The sequence below is a fragment of the Lagenorhynchus albirostris genome, chromosome 10 (genome assembly GCF_949774975.1).
Source record: "Lagenorhynchus albirostris chromosome 10, mLagAlb1.1, whole genome shotgun sequence".
NCBI lineage: Eukaryota > Metazoa > Chordata > Mammalia > Artiodactyla > Delphinidae > Lagenorhynchus > Lagenorhynchus albirostris.
This window is the reverse complement of record NC_083104.1, coordinates 65,324,561-65,348,168: the sequence shown is the minus strand read 5'-3', so window position 1 is coordinate 65,348,168 and position 23,608 is coordinate 65,324,561. Positions and strand designations below refer to the sequence as shown.

Here is a 23,608-nt window from a genome sequence, read left to right as displayed (position 1 = left end):
GAGCTGATTTTATTTGGAAATGTGCCTCCACAACTTGGTGGCAGTCTGGGGACAGATGGCCCCTGGCTTGCTTGTTGACTCTCTTTCCCAGCCTAGGGCATAGAGTCCTTTGGGTTAAGGCACAGGGTCGAGTTCTCAAGGATTAACATCCCTGACAGCCTCAGTGGTCTGGGGCCTGGGGCTGGTGCAAAAAGATGAACCAGGTTCCATTCTGGACTGTTTCGTGGTTGGAGGGCCTGGGCCCTTGGCACCAGGACTGTAGCTCCTTCTTCTGCAGAGGCTGGTGTCACCCACAGGCCAGCTGTGGCCAGGTCCTAGTAGGCATGAGGTTGGGGTAAAGAGGCTAGTAGAGGTTAGTTTTCTGGTGCTGGGTCCACTTTATCTTCCTGAGGGGCAGAAGCTGAGATGGGCGCCTCTTCCCCACAATTGAGGGACTTCTGCTGCTCACTGCTGCTGGGTGAGGGGGTCTTGCTGCCGTGGGATCCCCGGTGAGTCAGGCGTTTTAGGGAGGAGTCACGGCGGGCAAGTTGAGGGGCCTGGAAGCCTGTGAAGGAGCTGCTGGTGGTGGGACGCTTGTCTAGCAGAAAAAAGGCAGGTATGAGGAAGGAGCAAGGTGCATGCAAAGGGGGAGAGGAGAACCCGCTGACCTGCAGTCCTGTGCTGGCTCGGTAGATCTGGGGGTATCCCTTCCACCCTCCCTTCTCCATCCCCGCTCCAGGGAAAGCTCCAGGGTCTAACCCTCCTCACCTCCAGGTTCTATTGGATGCATGAGCCGGTTCATCTGGACATTCCAGTGTTTCACGTTCGTGCTGGCCTGGCGCAACTTCCGCTGTGCAGCCTGTGCAGGCAGGACCAGGGAAGAGTGGGTCAGAGCCACCCTCCAAGACAGAGAGTCTTGACCTTTTCAGGTTCACATGCCCCTTAGGATCTGACAAAGGCTATTGATCATCTCCCCAGAAAAACTCATGTATGTTCATAAAGAGTTATGAAATCATTAAGAACTCAACTCATAATGAGTTGGCGTCGAATTTCAGGTCCTCAAAGGGTCAGAAATAACCATAGTTTCCACTTATTAAGCAGCTAAGATGTACTAATATCTTATTTAACTTCCAGAGCAGAAGTTAACAGCAAACAAATTCAAAAGAGGTTAAGTGCCTTGCCCAGGGACATACACGGAGCTCTGAACCACTGCATTACACCACCTTCCCAAGACCTAATGCGAAAGCGTCTGCTCCAGTGTTCACTCAGCCATTAGCAGTGGTTGTGGGGTGGGGAATCATAGAGGAACTTTCCCTTTCTTTGATACTTATTTCTATGTTTGAATTTTTTATAATGACCATGTAGGCCAACAAAGCAAAATAAAATAATCAATATTAATAAAAACAAAACATCAAAAGTTAAAAAAAAAAGTCTTCTATGGAGATTCAGGCTCCAAAGAATGGAGCCAAAGTACAGGGACAGCAAAGTAGGGGCTGGAAGAGTAGGAGGAAAAATTTTTGCCCAGATTAATAACAATGATAAAAGTCATAGCTAAGGTTTCTTCAGTGCTTACTACATACTTAATTTCACGTGTTATCTCATTTAATCTTCATAGCAATGCTATTATCAGTCTCCTTTCTCAGATAAGGGACTTGGAACTCAGAGAGGTTAGGCAACTTGTCAGAGGTCACACGGCCAGGCAATGATGGAGCCTGAGGGATAGAGCTTGAGGGAAGGTTCCAGAGCCTGTGCGTTAACACGCTCACCCTCGTTCACCTGGCAGCCTCCAAACTGCTCCACCCCAGGCCTCACCTCCACATCTTCGTCGGCTCTCTGCCGGTTCTGTCGCACCTCCTCCAATTGCTGCTGGGCCTGCTGCAGGGAGCGGCTCTGCAGGGCCATCTCCTGCTGCAGTTCCTGCTTCTCCTGCTGTGCTCGCTCAATATAGCGCTCCTGCTCCTCCTTCAGCTGCAGCAGCTGCTTCAATTTCTCCTCCTCCTCCTCCAGCAGTCTGCCAGGCATCCACTGTGTCACCTCCAGAGCCAAGGCACCTCGCAGGTGCTCGGCAAGTGGGGCGGGGTTGGGGTCGGGAAGTCAGGGAGGGGAAGCAGAAGGGGCCCCTCAGTTCTACCTGGTCTGGGCTAGGCGCACGGCCTCCTCGTCTTGCCGAGCTTTCACCTCCAGTTGCAGGGCCTCCTGAAGCCTCTGCTGCATCTCCTCTAGCTCCTCGATGCGCTGCCGCTGCCGGGCAGCCTCCTCCTTCTTCAGCTCCATCTCAGCCTGCATGGAGGCCCTTGCCTGCTCGGGAAATTGAGCCAGGTCAATGGGGGCATGGGGGAGAGAGGCAGCAGGTATGCTGCTCCTTTCCCCAGGGCTTTGCTAGGCCAGCCCAACTACTTATCTCTGGGTGAGGGTCTGGGGAGTTCCTTCATGTCAGCGTTTCCTGATCTGATCCCCTCTGCAAGCCTGACTAATTCAGATAATGGTCAGTGAACTACATGGGGGAAAGGGGCTCAAGTCATCCCCTTTTTAGCACCAGCCTTAATAGTTATTATTATACGTTATAATATAACGTTTTATAATTATAATTAGGGTAGTGCTTGGAAGGGAATGACAATAATTATAATTGTTATAACAATTATAACTCAAAGTGTTTCCTTAATTGATCCTCCTTTCCATACCTCTATAAGCCAAGTTCTATTGGCATCAACATGTCACAGGTAACTGAGGCACAGAAAGGCTGAGTAACTTGCCTGGGATCACACGGTTCCTAAGAGGCAGAGCTGGGATTGAATCCACAGTGTCTGACTCCAGATCTAGATCTCTTAAATCCTAAATCTAATTGCCTCTACACGCTTAGTCCACCTCCACATTCATCCTGCCTTCCTCCCATCCTGCATTCCCCAAAATGGTTTCATTATAAACTCAGATCAAGTCTAGTCCAACCTAGTCCAGCCTTGGTCCAAACTCATCCCCACTCACACCGTCTTTAGCAGCTCCTCTGTCCAAGTCCCGCCCCCAGCCAAGGTTTCTGAGCCAGGTCCCACTCTACACCTAGCACTCAGGTCCGACCCTCCCATTTCGTAGGCTCAGGCCCCGCCCCCTTACCATCTCTCCTCTCAAGCCATCCCTCGGCCAGGTTCCTTATCCCACAGGCCCTGTTCCTGGCACAGTCCCCGTCCCATACCCATCCTTCAAGCCCACAGGCTCTGTTCCCAAAACCCCTCAAGACAAGCCCCGCCTCCACTTGCATTCCTCAATGCGTGGCTCCGCCCTCGACCAAGGGTCCGCCCCAGGCCCCGCCCCCAGTGCTCAGCTCCCAGGCCTGACCGCACCACACCCCTCAGCCCACCGCCTCCTGCGCTGTGCTGCCCCACCTGCTCAGCCTCGCGCAGCTGGCCCTCGAGCGCCTGTTGCAGCTCGCGGTGCTGGCTGCGGCGCCGCTCCTCCTCTTCCTGCAGCAGGCGCTCGGCCTGCCGCTGCGCCTCCTGCAGCAGCTCCAGCTCCTGCAGCTTCCGCTCCTTCTCCTCCTGTAGCTGCTGCAGCCGCAGCACCTCCTCCTCCTTGGCCGCCCGGCGCCTCTCCCGCTGCTCCCGCTGCTCGCGCCGCTTCTGCTTCAGGTCCTTGTGCAGCGACATCTTCCCCTCGGCCTGCAGCCGGATCGCTGTCTGGATGGCTGCGGAGGGAGCGGGAGGGGCTGGCCGGGGGCAGGGCAGCCTCGAGGTGACCCACCGCCAGAAAGGGGCCTTAGGAGTTGCCCGTGTCCCGTGCCCAGCCTCCCGCTGGGCAAAGTGCTGTCACACCCTTTCACAGGTGAGGCGACTGAGGGCCAGTCAGGTCCAGGCCACCCAGCGAGCACTCACCAGCCGTCCATTCCTGGCGCTGGCGCGTGTCTGAGGCGCTCATCTCGTACGTGCGGGAGGCAGTCTTCACACAGAACATGCAGCGCTTCCCTTCTCGGTCGGGCAGCACCTGGGAGAGGGTGGACGGTCCCAGACAGGCTGGCTTCACTGGAGTCAGGGCCACACCTGCCCCAGGGGTGCTGCAGCTCCAGCCCCTACCCCCGCTGGCTGACCATCCTCCCCGGGCACCCCTCCCACTCTGACAGGAGCCTGCGTGGCCCGGTTTGAAGGTTAGTTATGGGGATACTTGTGTGCCCACAGCTCCGTATCCTTTGCTCTTTGAAGGTGGGACTGTTCTCTTGGTATCTCTCCATGGGGCCTAGCGCAGAGGGATCACTCAGTGTTTATGCAGATCACGCTGGAACATCTCCCATGACAGGGTCCTCACTATCGAGACCGTTCATTTCCACAAAGCCCTGCCTGTTGAGAAAGTTCTCCATTCATTCATTCCACAGATATTTTGTAGTGTCTACTGAGTGCCACTCATTGCTCTGGGCATTTGGGATACTGAGATGTGCCTAACAGACCAAATCCCTGCCTTCCCTAAGCTTACATTTTAGTGGAAAATAATAGCTATCACCTACTGAGCTTCATGTGTTCTAGAGTCTGTACCAGGCATGGATTATTAGCTCCACTTTACAGAGAAAGAAACTGAGGCTCTAAGAGGTCCAGGAACTTGCCCAATTCACACTGCCTATTAGTGGTGGAGCTGGATTTCTGCCTAGATCTGGGCTGTTTCCACAATGACAGCTGTTTCCCTATGTGACAAAAATGGATAGAGCCTAGGATGACTATAATAATAACATTTTTTAAGGTAAAATAAAAAGTGTTGGTGATACATTGGAACTTTCATACACTGCCGGTAAGAATGGAAGATGGTGCAGCCACTGTAGAAAAGTCTGGCTGTTCCTCAAAAATTAAACATAGAATTAATGTATGGTTCAACAACTCTACTCCTAGGTATGTACCCTGAGAAAAAAAATATATCCACCCAGAAACTTGTACCTGGATGTTCATAATAGCATTATTCACAATAGCAAAAAGATGGAAACAACCCAATATCCATCAAAGAATGGATAAACAAAATGTGGTATATCCTTACAATGGAATATTATTCAGCCATAAAAAGGAATGAAGTCCTGATTCATGCCACAACATGCTTGAGAACATGATGCTAAGTGAAAGAAGCCAGACATAAAAGGACAAATATTATATGATTCCACTTATATGAGGCACCTAGAACAGGCAAATTCATGGAGATAGAAAGCAGAATAGAGGTTACCAGGGGCTGGAGGGAAGGACGGATGAGTTATTGCTTAATGGGTACAGAGTTTCTGTTTGGGATGATAAAAAAGTTTTGGAAATAGATAATTGGGATGGTTACATGTGAATGTACTTAATGCTACTGAATTGTAACACAAAATGGTTAAAATGGCAAATTTCATGTTATGTATATTTTTTTCACTACAGTTTTTAAAATTGTTGTTTTAAGCCTCTAAAATAATGGACAGAGTCAAGGGAGGAAAAGGGATGGGAAGGGAGAAAGAATAGGGAGGTATAGAGTTGCCAAAGGGAATGGAATTTGGGTGAAGGAGAAAGAACTTCAGAGGAATTTTAGAAAGTTTTGCTGGGTAGAGTGAGACATAAGCCGCTCCTCTGAAATCTTTAGCAAAGTCCACATTATTCACCAATGACTTTAGTATTTGATTTGCAGTTTGGTTTTTTTTAAAAAAAGTGCTGACATATGGAATCTAAAACAGACAAAACAAATAAACAAACATAACAAAACATAAACAGAGTTATAGATACAGAGAACAAACAGGTGTGTTTGCCAGAGGGTAGGGGGCGTAGTGAGAGGAAGGAAGAAGTTGAGGAAGATTAAGAGGTACAAATTTCCAGTTGCAAAATAAGTGAGTCATGGGTGTAAAATGAATAGTGTGGGGAATATAGTCAATAACTATGATTACATAGTTATCTTTGTATGGTGACCTATCATAACTAGACCTATTGTGGAGGTCAGTTTGAAATATATAGAAATACCGAACCATTACATTGTGTAACAGGAACTAACACAGTATTGTAGGTCAATTATACTTCAAAAACAAACAAATCCATAGAAAAAGAGATCAGATTTGTGGTTACCAGAGGTGGGGAGGGAGGTTGTTGCGGGGATAGAGGGAAGGAGGGAAGGTCATCAAAAGGCACAAACTTCCAGGGCTTCCCTGGTGGCACAGTGGTTAAGAATCCGCCTGCCAATGCAGGAGACACGGGTTTGAGCCCTGGTCCGGGAAGATCCCACATGCCGTGGAGCAACTAAGCCCATGCGCCACAACTACTGAGCCTGCGCTCTAGAGCCTGCGAGCCACAACTACTGAGCCTGTGTGCCACAAGTACTGAAGTCCACACGCCCTAGAGCCTGTGCTCCACAACAAGAGAAGCCACTGCAATGAGAAGCCCGTGCACCACAACGAAGAGTAGCCCCCGCTTGCCGCAACTAGAGAAAGCCTGCGCGCAGCAATGAAGACCCAACGCAGCCAAAAAATAAATAAAATAAATTTTAAAAAAGAAAAAAGGTGCAAACTTCCAGATATAAGATATAAGTACTAGGGATGTAACGTACAACATGATAAATTAACACTGCTGTATGTTATATAGGAAAGTTGCTGAGAGAATAAATCCTAAGAGTTCTCATCACAAGATAATTTTTTTCTATTTAATTTTGTATCTAAATGAGATGAGGGATATTCACTAAACTTATGTGCTTATCACTTTATGATGTATGTAAGTCAAATCATTATGCTGTACACCTTAAGCTTATACAGTGCTGTATGTCAATTATAGCTCAATAAAACTGGAAGAAAAAATAAAGTGTGTTACTTTTCTAAAAGAAAAAAAAAAATTGCTGCCATGGCTGAGAATAGCCTTGAGGTACCCAGTACCCAGGCAACTGACCCTTGAACAATGCAGGGGTTAGGGGTGCCAAACCTCTGCCCAGTCAAAAATCCACATATAACTTTAAAGTCAGCCCTCAGTATCCTGGTTCCACATCTGCAAATTCAACCAACTGCTGATGGTGCTGGCTGTACTCCTGAATGTATTTATTGAAAAAAATTCACATATAAGTTCCAACTTGTGTTGTTCAAGGGTCAGCTGTATTTGGGTTGCACTCATCTAAGCGGGAATTTGTCACTGTGGCTTTTCCCATTTACCCTCCTCCTGACCCTCTTGCCTTCACACTGCACTGGAGCCCCTCTGAGCCTTGAGATGTGCTTTACCCCCTCAACTGTCCCCCTCACCTCCACGCAGCACTGCGCATCCAGCAGGATTGTACCCCTTTTCTCCTTGCACTCTTCACTCCCGAAATAGCAGAGGCAGCTGGGCTGCAGCTGGAACCAGCGTTCTGCCCAGTTCCTCCTCAGGTGCCCTCGCTTCCACAGGTAGCCCTGCCAGCCAGAGCAAAGTCAGAGGCATCACTGCCCCCCCCACCTTCACCCTCCTCGGGGTCCTCCCCTAGTTCCCAGCCTGGCCTGACCTGCTTCAGGACGTCTTGGATGAGTTCCTGGTAGACCTCGTGGATGGCCATGCTGAGGGTGTCTCGCCCCACGCCTCGCAGACAGCGGCCTGAGTTGAAGAGCTCCAGGAACTGCCAGACGCTGAGCCCGCTGGTGCTCTGGGCTGCCTGGGCCTCCTGGGCCAGCAGCTCCTCCAGCTCACCCAAGCCCACCTCCAAGCTCATGCTGCTGAGCACCTTCTTCAGCAGGTATTCCACCTGGAGCAGGGGAGGGAAGGCTTGGTGGCTGCAGCAGGCTGTGGCGCTGGTGCCAACACCAGGGGGCGCTTCCATCAGGCGCCCGGGGCCTGGGCAGAAGTGACCAGGGACAGGACGGTGGGGTAGGGTCAGAGGACAAAACAACTAAACGCTGGAGGACACCTGAGTAGAGATTTAGGAGGGAATCCTGGAGGCCCAACTTCAATTCAGGCATCCCCTCCCCAAGCTCCAGTCCCACTCCTTCCTGCCTTGAATTAAGGGCAGGGTGAGGTGGGAGCTGAGGAGGCCAGGGGCCAGGCCGAGACAGCAAGTCATAGAAAATGTCAACAGGGGAACAAGGGCCCTCTCATCCAATACCCTCACTTTGCAGATGACAAAACTGAGGCTCAAAGGGGAAGGGGGCCTTCCCTGGTGGCGCAGTGGTTGAGAGTCTGCTTGCCAATGCAGGGGACACGGGTTCGAGCCCTGGTCTGGGAGGATCCCACATGCCGCAGAGCAACTAGGCCCATGAGCCAAAACTACTGAGTCTGCGCGTCTGGAGCCTGTGCTCTGCAACAAGAGAGGCCGCGATATTGAGAGGCCTGCGCACTGCGATGAAGAGTGGCCCCCGCTTGCCGCAACTGGAGAAAGCCCTTGTGCAGAAACGAAGACCCAACAACACAGCCAAAAATAAAAAATAAAATAAATAAATAAAAAATGATAATAAAAAATAAAGGAATTCCTTTCAAAAAAAAAAAAGTGGGGGGGGTGGAAGTGACTTGCTCTGAATCATACAGCAAGTTGGTAGCAGCAAGAACTCAATTCAGATCCGCATCCCATGAGTCCTTATTCCAAGCCCCAAGCCCCAACCTTAGGGATCCTTCCCCTATGGGAGGGCAAGGGGATTGGAGGTGGAGTAAGCAGAGCAGGGACAGGAAACCTGTTACAGAGGAACAGGAAGTGGTGGTTGGGGTACCTCCTGCTGCAGTTTGTTCACACTGCATGTTGATCACAGTAGCAAGCAGCTTTCTGACCTCTGAGAGGCCACCTCGTCCTGACTGGCAGGAGTCTGACAAAGATGCCCAGCCAGCCAGGTGTCTGTATAGATAGACACATGTCCCTCGACTGCCCCAGCAGCTCCTTGGGAAACTCTCTGCAGGACTTTCACTCTGGGGGCTACTGGGTCTCTGCTGGGAGTGGGGCGGGACACCCCTCACTCTTCAACAGAAGCAAGGGCACGAATCCGAGCGCAGTTAGATGTGCCAGGACTTCTTGTAAATACGGTGGATCTCTCCCCCACGTACCCTACTCTAAAGACCTAAATTCGCCCTGGTATCTTCGCAACCACCAAAAGGGCTAAAGGGTCAGGAGAAGGCTGAATGGACAGGGGAGAGAGGAGGGGGAGTAGAGGGAGGGTGCAGGGTGACTGGAAAAGGGGGGGCATCTGCCCTGGCTTCACCCATGAGTTAAGGAGGTAGAGGCTAGATTCTAGGCCTCTACTCCCAGGATGCCTTCTCTGGGGCCCTGAGGTGAGTCTGCCCAGGCTCTCCCCTATATTGTAGAAGATGGGAAGAGAAAGTCTGAAACCAGGGGCAGACTTGGTTGCACACTTGGAGTGACTGGAGAGATGTCCCAGGAAGGTCTCTATTCCCCTAATAATAGCATCCTTCTCAGGTTGCCACAGTGCCTAAAATCCTGCCATTTGATTTTAAATGTTCTCATTTTTAAATGCCCAGTCATGTATCAGGCATTCACACCTCTGTGTAAATAGAATTTGCAGATCATTTTCCTACTGTGAGGGCTAGCAGAGCCTTGAAGGAAGTGTAGTTTTTGACCTCCTGGGAGAAGGCATAATTGTTCTGATATGGACACTTCTAAGCATCTGGAGACAGATGGGTGTGAACAGGTCCCAGGGTGGGGAGGTAAAGAAGAAAGGGGATGTGGGAAAGTATGGAGGCAATTTGGCCTCCTTCATGGTTCTGCTAAGGTCTGTCCCCAAGTGATAAAGTCCCTGGGGCTTACCTCATCAGGAACCATGATCAGAGGGTACTTGTCCTCAGACAGGAAGTTGAAGAGGCACCAGAGGCGGAAGGCATCCTGATTGGAGAGCATGCTGTTCCCGTTGCTATCCACCTGATAGTTCTTCTTGGCCGTGAGGGTCCAGCACAGCTCATCAAAGTGCTCCTTAACGAAAGCCCCCTCCTCCACCTGCCACCAGGCCGGCAAGTCAGCTGAGAAGGCTGCCCCGTCCCTGCTCTACCACCCAACTAGGCTCCAGCTGGCTTCTTAGGGTCATCTATTCCCCTGCTCCCCACACTGCCATGTTGGGGCTCTAACTTGAGGAGTCCCTGACTGATGATCAGGTAACTAGCTGACCAACCAGCCTGACCCCAGCCCCCAGCCCTGCTACTGCCACCACTCCCTCACAACCACTGCCCCCAAGTCCCCTGCACACAGAGAAACTCAGGTCCCTCAGCCCAGGGAGAAAGAAGGGGAAGCCCAGGAGGGAGTGGACAGTCAAGGAGAACCTGAGAAGACAGTGACAGCTGGGAGAAGCAGGGGGGACAGCACTTGGGGGAAACTGGAGAGCCTTTTGTAAAAGTTACAGCTGGAAGCTAGGCAGGGATGGGGTGGAAGGTCGTGGGAAAGGTGGAGGCTAGGATAGAGAGGAGGAAGCTTGAGAGTGAGTTAAGGGGAGCCAGGAGGGCGCAAGTGGCTGGGAGGTGAAGGATGGAGATGGGAGAGCAGGGGTGGACAGAGGGGACAGAAATGGGGTTCATAGGGAGAGGAGTTGGGGTGGCAATGTATTAGGGTGCTGGTCAGGTTGGGAAGTGGGGAGAGGTTAGAGGGGCCCCACCTTGTCCAGAATGTACTTGTTGAGGTAGGGCATGTACCCCTGGCTGGACACAGGGCCATCGTCATCATCTCGGAAGTGCTCCTCCAGGGCCACAGGGTCGTGAGGGATGTGCAGGACGGTGTACAGGTTGTGGGACAGCACCTGAGACAGAGGGCAGTTTGCCTTCCTGAACCCCAACCAAAACTGGGCCAAAGGGCGGCTCCCACCTCCTCACTTGTCCCCACCCCCATTCTGGCTGAGTCTTCTGCATACATTATTCAATTCAATCATAACTAAAGCTTCTGTATATATAGACACAATGGAATGTTATTCAGTCATTAAAAAAGGAATGAAATCTTGCCATTTGCGACAACACGGATGGACCTTGAGGGCATTATGTTAAGTGAAATAAGTCTGATAGAGAAAGACAAATACCATACGATCTCACTTATATGTAGAATTTTTTAAAAAGGGAAAAAAAGGTGTTCACAGATACAGAGAACAGACTGTTGCAAGAGGTGTGGAGCGGGGAGGTGAAATGTGTGAAGGTGCTCAAAAGGTACAAACTTTGGGTAAGTCATGAGGGGACTTCCCTGGTGGTCCAGTGGTTAAGACTCTGAGCTCCCAATGAAGGGGGCACGGGTTCGATCCCTGGTCAGGGAACTAGATCCCGCATGCTGCAACTAAAAGAGCCTGCATGCCGCAACTAAAGATCCTGCATGCCACAACGAAAATCCCGCGTGCAGCAACTAACACCCGGCGCAGCTAAATAAATGAATACAATAAATAAATATTGAAAAAAAAGTCCTGGGGAGATATAATATATAGCATGGTAACTATAATTAACAATATTGTATTGCATCTTTGAAAGTAGCTAAGAGAGTAGGTCTTAAAAATTCTCATCACAAGAAAAAAAATTTTGTGTAACCATGTATGGTGACAGATGTTAACTAGACTCACTGTGGTGATCATTTCACTATATATATATATATATATATATATATATATATATATATATATATGATCATTACGTTGTAAACCTGAAATTAAAATGTACATTATACCTCAATAAAATCCAAAAAACTAAAACTTGTACACTTGCTATGCACCAAGCACTGTGCTCAGCACTTTACATATACTTCACTTAACCCACATAACAAGTGTTTATATCCTCATTTCACAGATGAAAAAAAACCCTAGGCTCTGAGACATTAAGTAACTCACCCAAGGGCACAGGGCTGGCAGAGCTGGGATTCAAACCAAGGCGGCCATGCTCTTTGCCACTTCGTCAGGCAGGTATGTGCCCTTTCTGCAGACAAGGACGCCGAGGCTCAACCGACCCAGTAACTTGCCCAAGGACCCACACTGAGCAAGAGCCTAGGATCCAAATCCAGCTCTGCAGATCCCAAGGCTCAAGGGCAGAAGCCTGACATCTACCATCAAAGACTCAGGCTGCTGTGTGCCTAGAGTCCAGTGTGTCTGCTCCAGGAAGGGCATGTGCAGTTCCAGTCACTGCCCTTCTAAAGATGGAAGGGAGCTGGAGAGGGAGCAAAGAAGGGCCACGGAAAATGGTCTGTGGGATGTGGAGGACAAGGCTAAAAGGGATGGTGGCCATGACAGTACAGAGGGGAAATGGGTTGGTTAACAAACCCAGGATATTAGAACAAAGATGTTGAAGCTTGAACGAGGAGATCAGCAAAAAGATAAAATTGTCTTGGGGTAATTCTGTTATAGCACTTATTACAGACAGCGTGAATGATTAAAAATTGTCACCTAGTATGTGCCAGTCACTGTATGAGGTGCTTTCTATACCCCACGTCTAATCTCGGCAACCATGATATACAGACATTATTATCTCTGTTTTTCAGATGAAGATGCTGAGGCTTGGACAGGTTAAGAGTAACTGGCAGAGTTGAGGTTGCAACTGGTTGTTCCCGGCTCTGAAGGCTGCTTCCCCATTAAAATATTGACCCTGGGGCTTCCCTGATGGAGCAGTGGTTAAGAATCCACCTGCCAATGCAGGGGACATGGGTTCGCGCCCTGGTCCAGGAAGATCCCACATGCTGTGGAGCAACTAAGCCCATGAGCCACAACTACTGAGCCTGTGCTCTAGAGCCCACGAGCCATAACAACTGAAGCTTGCACACCTAGAGCCTGTGCTCCACAACAAGAGAAGCCACCGCAATGCAACGCCTGCACACTGCAACAAAGAGCAGCCCCCGCTTGCCACAACTACAGAAAGCCCGCGCGCAGCAATGAAGACCCAATGCAACCAAAAATAAATAAATAAATTTATAACAACAAAAAATATATATATATTGACCCTGAGCCTCATTCCCCAACTATATAGTGAACTCTGGAGGCCAGGTCTATGTTCATCTTTATGTCTCACAGCACCTATGTCCTCTTCTGCACACCAAAGGCAGTCAATAAATGCTGTATTTAAGGGCTGCTTCCACCACCAGCAGTCCACCTTGGAATCAGCTCCTCTGAGGCAGAAGCTGGCAACATCCTAGAGATGGCGTGTATACCAAGTCTTCATTTCTTTATTCTCTTTTGTGAGAGGAGGGGTAGAAGGGTTTGAGACTTCTTCCTAATGTTCTCCTGGGCCTCAGGTTCAACTCAGCAAAGTGGGAAGTAGGGGGGGCCCAGCAAGGGGATTGGTGTATCTCTTTTCCCTCCTTTCCCTCTGGACAGCCATCTCTGATCCCCACCCCAACGCTCATTCCCATGATCTTCAAATTAGCTCATGTGCCATCTTTGGTTTTGCCTACTCTTGCTCTAAAGGACATCTGAAGTTTCTTCCTGATGAACTCTGCCCCCCTCCCTTATTTTGGTAATGGAGCCTTGATTTTCCTTTGAGAAGTAACTCTCCCCCATTTTCAATATCTGTGGTATTGGCCATTTGCACCCCTACCCTACCTGGCTGCAGAGGTGGGCACATTGGAGTCGTGGTGTTTGGTTCAAGGATGCACATGACCAAATCTAGGCCAATGAGAATCATCCCTGGGATTTTTGCTTCCTCTAGTGGAGAAGAGGTGTACTCTTTCCCATGGGTATACATGGAAAGAGTTAAGCTGTTAGAAGATAGAGGTAGCTGACATTTTTGTCCCTGTGTGGGAAGTACCTGCTTAAGAATAAAGCTATCAGTGAAGAAAAGCAGAGTCAAGGTATAAAGAGTCATCATTTGAGGACCTAGATCCAGCCATGTCTGAAGCCAATACTATGCTTGGAGTTTTGTTGGTTATGTGAGTCAATCTATAACATCTCTTTTAAGTTATTTTGAGCTTGGTTTCTACCACCTATATGCAGAGAATACATGATTAATACATCCGTGGTCATAGGATACCAGTCCATACTCTAAGAGGTGCCACCACTCCATGCTTAGCACTTAGAATCCAGGGTGACCAACACAAGTCAAATACCCACTTCTGAAGAGATAGGTATTATTCTAAGAGTTTCACATATTTCTACCTGTTGCCTCCTGGCCTCTTTTCAAATTACCCATGTCTTTATCTTTCTTCAAGCCTCCTAAAGCACCTCTTTGAGGAAGCTTCCTGCATAGCCCAGCCAAATGGCTACACTCCAGTGAAGCGTGCGGGGGGATATGGAAGGCCAGGAACCTTCACTTTCTAGTTATGAGGCCTTGGATAAACTCCTTCACCCCCTGAGCCTCAGTATCATTGTCAGTGAAACAGGGGATAATACCCACCACGTATAGGGGCCGTGAGGATGGAGTGAGATATATATAGAGAGAGAGTGAGAGAGTTAGCTCTGCACAGAACAAATATAAGTTCCCTTCTCATATAGAAAGTGCAATTTTTTACCTAACAAATTAGCAAAGATGCAAAAGACTGATACTATCAAGTATTGAGGAGGTTGTGGAGAAATGGGAACTCAAATGCCCCACTGTTGAGATGTGAATTGGTAGTCTTTCTGGAGGGCAAGACTGTATCAAAAATAAAATTGGGCATGACCCCAGCAATTCTAATCATCTAACCTATAGATGCTCAAGAGAACAGTTACCTGTACAAGAATGCTCACTGAAGCATAGTTTAGAATAAAAGGCATTGGGAACTTCCCTGGCAGTCCAGTGGTTGGGGCTCTGCGCTTCCACTGCGGGGGGCACGGGCTGATTCCTGGTCCTGGAACTAAGATCTCGAAAGCCGCGGCATGGTGAAAGGAAGGAAGGAAGGAAGGAAGGGAGGGAGGGAGGGAGGAAGGGAGGGAGGGAAGAAAGGAAGAAAGGAAGAGAGAAAGAAATGAAGGAAAGAAGGAAAGAAGAAAGGAAGGAAGGTAGGAAGGAGGGAAGGGAGGAAGAAAGGAAGAGAGAAAGAAAGGAAGGAAAGAAAGGAAGGAAGGTAGGAAGGAAGAAAGAAAGGAAGGAAGGAAGAAAGAAAGAAAAAAGAAAGAAAGAAAAAGAAAGAAAGAAAGAAAAAGAAAGAAAGAAAGAAAGAAAGAAAAAAAGAAAGAAAGAAAAAGAAAGAAAGAAAGAAAGAAAAAAAGAAAGAAAGAAAAAGAAAGAAAGAAAGAAAGAAAGAAAGAAAGAAAGAAAGAAAGAAAGAAAGAAAGAAAGAAAGAAAGAAAGAAGAAAGAAACGGAGAATAAATGAGGCACTGTAGACAGCCCAAGGCTCCTTCAAGAGAGGACAGGTGGGCTTCCCTGGTGGCACAGTGGTTGAGAGTCTGCCTGCCGATGCAGGGGACACGGGTTTGTGACCCGGTCCGGGAAGATCCCACATGCCGCGGAGTGGCTAGGCCCGTGAGCCATGGCCGCTGAGCCTGTGCGTCCAGAGCCTGTGCTCCGCAACGGGAGAGGCCACAACAGTGAGAGGCCCGCGTACCGCAAAAAAAAAAAAAAAAAAAAAAAAAAAAAGAGGGGACAGGTACACCAAGTCATAGACCTGTGTGTGGTTGAAAATTTAACTTCTGCCACATGTGTACTTATGGGCAGGTGATTTAACTTCTCCAAGACCTTAGTCTCCTCCTCTTTGAGGAAAAAAAGGCGCCTGCTCCACAGGGTGTTTTAGAATGAAGAGCTTAGCACAGCACCGGGTACATAGTGCAATAATAGAAATTGCTTAATAAAAGTTGTGAGCTATTTTTATTATTATATTTGTATGAACAGACATGGAAAGATATGCATACTATACTGGCAGGTGGAAAAAAGCAAGCTGTAGAATGAAATATTTGTAAAATAATATGTGTGCAAAGATTATGCTGAACCATATTAAACTGCTATTTTAGTAGGTCAAAACAATCAAACATCAGCAATTTCATATAGTTCAACCTAATAAGTTTATTTGTACATAGAAAAAATTTAGAAGACTCAGCAAACTGTTAACAGCTATCACCCTACCACTCTTCCCCAGGGAGGGGAGGCAATTTCACATTCTTTAACACTATTTTTGTCTTTCAATTTTTTTAACCAGTAAAACATGTTTTACTTTTCTAGTAAATTTCAACTTCTTTAAAATTATATTCTTCGGAACCAGGAGCATATATTGTTTTCATGGCAACATTTTTAAACTATAGAGATTAAAAGACAAAGGGTGCCATTAACCACTGTTATTAATGTACCCTGCTATTAAGTTGCTCTGTGATAATGTTCTTTTGCTGTTCCCTGTTGGTGTGAGCATTTCTGGGTGTTCTACATTCCTTGAGGGCAGCAAAGACTCTAATCTCAACCCTGACTCCAGAGCTCAACACAGTGTCCCCCACATTGTGTTAATCAATGTTTTTGACTAACTCCTCAAGTCTAACTTAAATGCTGCAGTGGTTTCCCAAGGTTCTCAGAGTAAAATCTCAGAGTCTTTCCAGAGATTTTACTCTGTACCTTCTCTGACCTCATCCCTCTTGCTCACTTCTCTCCAGCCCCTCTGGCCCCTTTGCATTCCTCAAGCACACCAGGCACACTCTTGCCTCAGGGCCTTGGCCCTTGATATTCCTTCAACCAGAAACATTCTTCGCCCAGGTCGTGGCTCACACCCTCTCCTCCTTCTGATCTTTACTTAGGTGTCACCTTCTCAGGGAGGGCTTCTCTGACCACCTTACTTAAATCTGTAATCCTATCCCCTCTACCCCCCACAGTAAGGATAGGGATATCTTCTGCTTTATTTTCCTCCATGTCATGTATCACTTATTTTATCATCTGTGTTCTCTGACTAGAACGTTAGCAACACAAGCGTGCGTTTTTTTGTCTGTTTTACTCACTGCTGTATCACTGGACCTGGCATATAATGGATACTCAGTAAATATCTACTGAATGAACCTAAGTGCTTCAGGGGGAGAAGCAGGAAAAATACAAAAGTCAGACGGACGTGGACTGAATCTCTCTGAGCACATGAACCTCGCTGGGGCTCAGTTTTCACATTTCTAAAAATGGAGTTCAAGGAGATGATGTACAAATTCCCTCCCACCCCAGGATAGAACCTGCCACCCAGCAGCATACAGTTATCTGAGCTGTTCCTCTCTTTGGTTCACTGGCCCACGCTCTCCTCTAAGACCTTCCTCACCTGGACATTTTGCCAGGGGAATCTGAGGAGACCAGGGCAGAGAGGCTCCGACCCTGTTAGCCATCAGGTGTCAGGACAAAGAGGAATTAAAGGCTCTAGACACTCAGGGCTCAGGGCCTCTCCCCAGAGAGCTCAGCCGACCTCAGACTGCCAGGCTTCCTGTGCCTGGGTGCGGGTAAGGGCCGGGGGTGGGGAGAGAGTGTGACCAGAGGAAGGTCATGCTGGAAAGGAAATGGCAGGAGTGGAGGCTGGCTTGCGGAACTCACCTGCCGATTTCAATCAATCCTTAGCCCTGGAGGCAGGGCTCTCATTCTCCTCCTTTTACAGAGGAGGAAACCAAGGCTCAGAGAGGTGGAGTGTCCTCTTGCTCAAAGACTGATTCTAAAGCCCTAGCTAGATCTCTGCTACATTGGCTCAGGTTAAGCATCAGAATCACCTGGGGAGCTGGTTGAAACTGAAATCTGCTGGGGCCCGCCCAGACCTACTGACTCAGAGTTTCCGGGGTGGGGTCCAGGTGTCTGTAGTTTTCACAAGCTGCCATTTGGGCTCCCCCAGAGAGGATTCTCTGTCTTCCCCACCCACCCAAGCAGCCCCTGACCTCTGGGTTGGCAGCCATTGACCTTTAAGAGGCTTCATTTATTCACTGTTTCCTCTGGAGGCATGTTGGGGGTGTGGTTCTCCCCTGGGGGCTTGGGAGTTTCCTAAAAGCTCCAGTGCAGCAATGCAATGGGCGCCAGGCCCATGGTCCTGTAGTTCGCAGACTTCAGGAGTTGACGCAGATACAGAGGGTATGGGAATCCATAAAAGTACCAAGCACTAACTACAAAAAGAATGACTAATTTCTTTCTCCTAGCTGGCCTTAGTCTTTCTCCCTCCCTCCCCCCTCCCTTCCTTCCTTTCTTCCTTTTTCTTTCTTTCTTCCTTTCTTTCTTTCTTTCTTTCTTTTCTCTTTCTTTCTCTCTCTCTCTCCTCTCTCTCTCTCTCCTCTCTCTCTCTCTCTCGTTTAGATGGCCTATAGTCTTTAAACGTAGCTAGGTGCTAAGTAATTCTTTTAAAATATATAGATCCTTTTTAAGAGTCACTGAATGTATTTTTCTCAACCAGTGGGGTACTAAAGCAAAACTATCATGAGGGAGTAGCACCAGGAATTTTAAAAGATGGGAATCTCTGGATTAGCTGTGTGCCTGCTGAGAGCAAGAAGGGGCTTGGAGGGGTTGGCTGTCAGCATCAAAGGAAAGACAGAGGCTCAGAAAAGGGAGAGGAGAAGCTGCATCAAGGATCAATTTCACCTATTTGAGGTACTTTGTTAAAATTTATTTTCGGAGGCTAGCCAGAGAGCGTGGTGATCCCCAGTTCAGCCCTCAGGCTTTACAGATGAGAAACCAGAGGTTCAGAGATGGGCAGTGACTTGCCTAAGGTCACCCTACTGGGGAGCAATATAGGCCTCAGCTTATATGGCTCTGAGTCAAGTGCTCTGCACATCATTGAATCATCCTCCCCTTCCTCCACACTGTAGACTGAGGAGACCAACAGCAGGCAGGGGTCGGGGCAAAGCTGAAGACCCCATTCATCAGATTCTGAGACTGGAGTTGTTATTAACTTCTTCTCTACCGAGGAGAAGGTGGTTGTCCCTCTCCAGAGGAGACACAGCCCGAAGCTCAGAGGCTCTTGGTGGGCAAGAGACCCTCCCTGGGCCCCAGGACTGCCCCGAGTGCCAATGAGAGGCTCTGGGAGACCTGACAGAGCCAAGTAGGGAAGGCCCTAGTTCACCCTCCCTGCCTTCCCCCTGCTCCTGTCTGTCAAGGGGAAGTGGTGAGCCTCCTAGGATCCCCACTGAGACACACTGCTCCAACCATGCGCCCAATCTCAGGCCCCTCTCCCCAGCCCTGGCAGTCAGGGAGTGAGGAAGCCAAATTCTTAGCTGATCATCCATGAAGCCTAAAGCCAAAGCTGCTCCCAGAGGGAAGATGGTATGGCCGTTAGGAAACCCATCATTCCCAAGGCTCGCCTCCCTGCAGCCCACTGTCAGGATGGGAACTCACTCCTAAAGCTCTTTAAAGAGGGAGATCCTGAGGACCCTGCCAAAGCTCACAGTCCTGAGAAACTTTGTGTTCAACCTAACTCCGTTCTGGGCAGAAGTGCCATTCTTACTGATCTATTTTTATTTTTCTCAACCCACCTGGACAAAGGCTATTGTACTTTCTATAAGAATTCAGAGAAGGGGCTTCCCTGGTGGCGCAGTGGTTGAGAGTCCGCCTGCCGATGCAGGGGACGTGGGTTCGTGCCCCGGTCCAGGAAGATCCCACCTGCCGCAGAGCGGCTGGGCCCGTGAGCCATGGCCGCTGAGGCTGCGTGTCCGGAGCCTGTGCTCCGCAACGGGAGAGGCCACAGCAGTGAGAGGCCCGCGTAAAAAAAAAAAAAAAAAAGAAAGAAAGAATTCAGAGAAGAAAACTCATTTCATCTCTCCCGCAAGCCTTCTCTTCTTCAGAGAAAACAATCCTGACTCCTTGGGGTACTTCTCAGAGCACTTGCTGTTCCTCCTCCTTCTGGCCTCATCACGGCTTTGCCCAGGACAGCAGGTGGCAGCCTTTCTACCAACACATCAGGGGAGAAGTGGTGACTGCTGCAGACAGACACAGCCTGCTCTGGGCTGGTGCGGGTCTCCTGCCTCTTCCCAACTGAGGACGCCAAGGCCAGAGGCAGTTTTAGCAAGGACGGGCTAACCCCAAGATCTCTTCCCTTCTCACCAAGTCTTCCAGTGGAAGGAGTGTGCCCTGCCCTGCAGGTCTGTGTCTCATTTGCTTCTTCCTCTGCCTTCTGGCCACTTCTCTATTGCTCTTTTGCCTTTCCGGCATCCCCACCCCCAACACTATCACTACTTCCTCCCATTCCAGTATCTAGCACTATGGGCTTGAGGGAGAATTGCCTTCCTTATCTTCCTCTCCTGACATGGGCCCTACCATTTATGCCCCACCGGCCGCTGGGCCTGAGGCTCCCACTGCTAGCTCAGATTCCCAGAGTGGACAAGTTTTCTGTCAAGTGGGCTGAAATCTACCATTGATCCTGTGGGACCACAGAGGCTGCTGGCAGTGGGCTCAATGTGAGCTGCGACGGTACAAAGACAGCAGATGGTTCAAGTATGCAAGCTCCCCAGGCGATCTTCCTTGCAAATACTCAACCTGTGGGGGTGGGGAACAGGCATCCACCCAGTTAGAGGCCAAGACAGAGGCTCAAACTAAGAAGGCTTACTGCCTGATTGGCCCAGGAACCGGAGAGCCATGGAGTGCTGTATCTTCCATGTATGAGAGGCTTAGAGAGTCTGGAGGTGTCATAGGGCCACAGGTAATGGAGTGGTAGAAAATGGAACCTTGGAGACAACAAACCATGGAGGTTGGGATTGTTCCTGAAAGATGTTAAAGGGGCAGAGTGGGAGGTGGATGTAGGACATGGAGTTTCCACAAGGACAGATTTTGGATGATCTGCTTTTCCTCTGTCTATACTGAAAACCTCACTAGATTACATAACCTGCAATAAGACAATTTAAGTAGAACGTAAGGAAGAACCTGTCTGTTGGGAGATTCTCTCAGATGATCAAGAGTGGTAGTGGACTCTCCTTCCTGGGGGAGCCAAGAGTCACTTACTGGATGCTCACAAGTCTGGCTAAGGGGTCGATTATGGGATAGGACCAGTTTGGGACATCCAAGTTCATCGTGTCCAAGTTCAAAAGTAGGGGGATGGAATAGGGGTGGGGTACAATGCCTAACCTGTCCTATCCGTCTCTCCCAGGTTTCCAGGCACCTCCTAGCTCGATCAATTAGAATGGAGGTTTCCTTGAGACTGCACTCCTCCTCTGTGGGGGGTGGGTGGCAGGGGAGATGCCAGGATACTATGGCCTAGCCTCATGCCAGGCACGTAGCTGGTGCTCAGTAAATATTTGTAGAGTGAATGAATGAATCCCTAAGGCGGATCCCAGAGGGCTGACGCCCACCCTGCTCCTGACTCCCCGCGTTCCCTGGCTCCAATGGCCTAGGGCCTTGTTTCTTCCCCACTAACTAGGGTGAAGGCAGCACTAACGCGGGGCTACAGGAAAGAAGGCGATAAACTTTTCGGCCCCCCAGGAATTATCTAGGACCAAGCATGAATTTCAGAGCAATCACTGATGGGGCTCTTCCTGGGCTCAGATTCCACCCCTTCCCTACTCGAGTTCTCAGGGTCTAAGGTAAGTTTCTCAACCTGGCGTGTACGGTGTGAAGGGGGTGGTGAGCCAGGCAGCAGTATAATGGGGTCTTCAGTCCTTGCCCCTTCCCACCTCTGTCCCACCTGGTAGGCAAGGTCCAGGGGAGCTGCTCTCCTGCGAAGGATGACTGAGCTGGCCTGGTTTGAGACTGCGAGAGGCTCTTGAACCCTCTCTCTCAGCTCCGAGAGGAAGTGACTGACAAGCACTAGCTAACTGTCTCTCTTCAAAGCCAGGAGGAAGCGGCAGGAAGGAGTAGGGTGTGTGCCCGAGCTTGACTCTGGGGAGACGTGTGCCCGTCACACGGAGTCTGGGATGCAGCTTGGCCTGTGGCCCTCAGAACCCCATGATGGCACCTCTACTCTCCCGAGAGTTGGGGGCCAGGGCTCTGGGCGATGCCCCTGCACACACCTCACTGGGGCCTCTGGACAGGGGGCAGCAGCATCCACTAGGCCATGTTGCCCCAGTTCCCCAGCACGGGCCCTCCCACCCCTCCTGGGTCCCTGGCTAGCTGGGTGCCCCAGGAGGAGCACAGGGTTCAAGTCTAGCTTCAGGCAGCAGGGGCTGATGAGACGTGTCTGCCGGCCTCCCCCGCGCCCCAGGTGCCCCTCACCTTGAGCTGGGACTTGGAGACCTTGCCGCTCTTCTCCACATCCAGCGCGGTGAAAGCGTACCAGACGGACTTAAGCAGCTCCTTGCGCAGGGCCATGGCTGAGGCGCCCGCCCGGCCCAGGGGCGGCTCTGACACCAAGATCCGGTTTCAGGAAATGCAAACGGCTGCAGAGACCGCAGAAGGGCCGTGGTGCAGAGCAACAGCTCCACCTGCCTGCTCTCGCGGGCTCCCCACACTGGCAGGACCCAGCCTGTTGCTCTTGCAGTGCTCAGCGGCACCACTCCCCGCATGGGAACTGGGGTCCAAGCCCTGGGGAGCTAGAGCTCCAACTCTGATCAGCCTGGTTCCCTGGGTGTGAGGCCCTCTAGAGGCCTCCTCAGCCCCAGAGCCTCCTGGAGCCTTCTGGGCTCCCAGAGGCAGCTTGATGAGGGAAAAGCAAGCCCATCCCGACTTTGGAGTCAGATAAAAGGGGGCAGGTCCTGTACCAATTCCACACTTACCAGGTAGGAGGCTTTGGATAAATAACTTAACCTCCTTGAGCAGTTTCTCATTGGTAAAGCAGGAGAAATACTCACCTCATAGATTGTAAAGAGGTCTGAGAATGGATGTAAAGCACAGAGTAGGCAGTGGATAAAGCATTTCTTTTAGGACCATCTAACATTACCGTGGTGGTAGGGCTCCTCCCAGGTGGAAGAAAACAAAAGGCAACAATACAAACTTGGAGGAGGAGCTGGGCCAGGGCACCGCTCCAGGTCAGGAGGACTTGGCACATGATCGGCTGCCTCCCCATCCCCTAGGCTTTGGTTCTAAAAGGCACCCCGAGCATTGCCCACTCTGGGGCCCCACTGGCCCTGACCTAGAGATTCTGAAGCTCATGGGGGTGAGGCTCATGGTGGGGTCCAGCTTCAGGGGTGCCTGGGAGCAGGAGGCTGGCGATTTGGGGCCTTCCACATCAGTGCTTCCGTTTCTTTAGATCCAATACCTGTGAGGGCTGGGGCATATTCCTGCCACGAACAGTGGCCCTGGACGTTGACGGAGCCTGCTCGGGCAATCGAGACACCCCTCCCTGGGGGCATGTCCCAGCTCCCCCTGCTTCCAAGGAGCTGGTGGCCCAAGAGTAAAAGACCTTGCTAGGCATCCTCGGAGAGGATGTCTGCGTTGGGGGAGAGGGTGGGGCACATCCATGACAGTGGAGAGAGGAAAAGCGGCACCTGCAATCCCTGCAATGCTCCCATGCAGGAGGGGTCAAACCCAAGAGCTCTTTCCATCAAGTCCCTTTCCCTGCATCCCTTTCTTCCCACCAGGGCTGGGCTGGTCCTACCATGTACTTTTCAGTGGGGTCTGACTGTGGCTTTGGAATTCCATGGCCCCAGACACCTAGGTGGGTACCCCCAGAGCTGGGTACCAAAGCTAGGACTTGAGCACCAGGCAGCAGAGGCATCAGAGACCCTGGGTACCTTGGCAAAGGCACCCCCCCCCCCATGGGGCTTTGCCCGCTTGGAGCAGTGGACTGTGTGCTGTGTGTGGTGGGGTTCTGATGACATAACACAAGGTAAGGTAGAGAAAACAGAGTTCCTCCAGCCCACCCATCTTGAGGCCTGAGACCCAACCGGAGCCTGGAAGCAGTGCTCACACTGGTCTTGCTTGGCTACCGGGAGCCTACTTGCTCAGCTGTGGGCAGGAAGCCACCGGCAGCTCCTCAGGGCTTCTCTCATACCAGGGCTTCCTTCCCCCTGTGCCTCTGGGAGGGCAGGCCTACCAGCCGGGCACAGAGGCTGAGTG

At 50.2% G+C, this 23,608-nt stretch overlaps 1 protein-coding gene across 2 annotated transcripts; it reads right to left on the bottom strand.

Annotated features, from left to right (window-relative positions):
• DEF6 (DEF6 guanine nucleotide exchange factor) lies at positions 1 to 21,976 on the bottom strand. Of its 2 annotated transcripts, none has more exons than XM_060162648.1 (11): positions 21,827 to 21,976; positions 10,487 to 10,627; positions 9,652 to 9,837; positions 7,414 to 7,650; positions 7,178 to 7,324; positions 3,843 to 3,951; positions 3,357 to 3,676; positions 2,111 to 2,277; positions 1,792 to 1,990; positions 748 to 838; positions 1 to 577 (listed from the first exon to the last, which is right to left on the bottom strand). In XM_060162648.1, exons 1-11 carry the CDS (start codon positions 21,920 to 21,922, stop codon positions 354 to 356), a joined length of 1,917 nt encoding a protein of 638 aa, XP_060018631.1. In that variant the 5' UTR covers positions 21,923 to 21,976; the 3' UTR covers positions 1 to 353. The 2 variants fall into 2 exon arrangements, with proteins under 2 accessions (XP_060018631.1, XP_060018632.1); XM_060162649.1 differs by having other exon boundaries at positions 3,357 to 3,655.
• Between the last annotated feature and the right edge of the window lie 1,632 nt (positions 21,977 to 23,608).

Coding starts and splice junctions, on each gene's coding strand:
- DEF6 (XM_060162648.1), bottom strand. CDS start 21,922: ATGGCCCTGCGCAAGGAGCTGCTTAAGTCCGTCTGGTACGCTTTCACC. Junction 10,628..21,826: donor TCTCCAAGTCCCAGCTCAAG/GTGAGGGGCACC, acceptor CCTCTGTCTCAG/GTGCTGTCCCACAACCTGTA. Junction 7,325..7,413: donor TCCAAGACGTCCTGAAGCAG/GTCAGGCCAGGC, acceptor TCTGGCTGGCAG/GGCTACCTGTGGAAGCGAGG.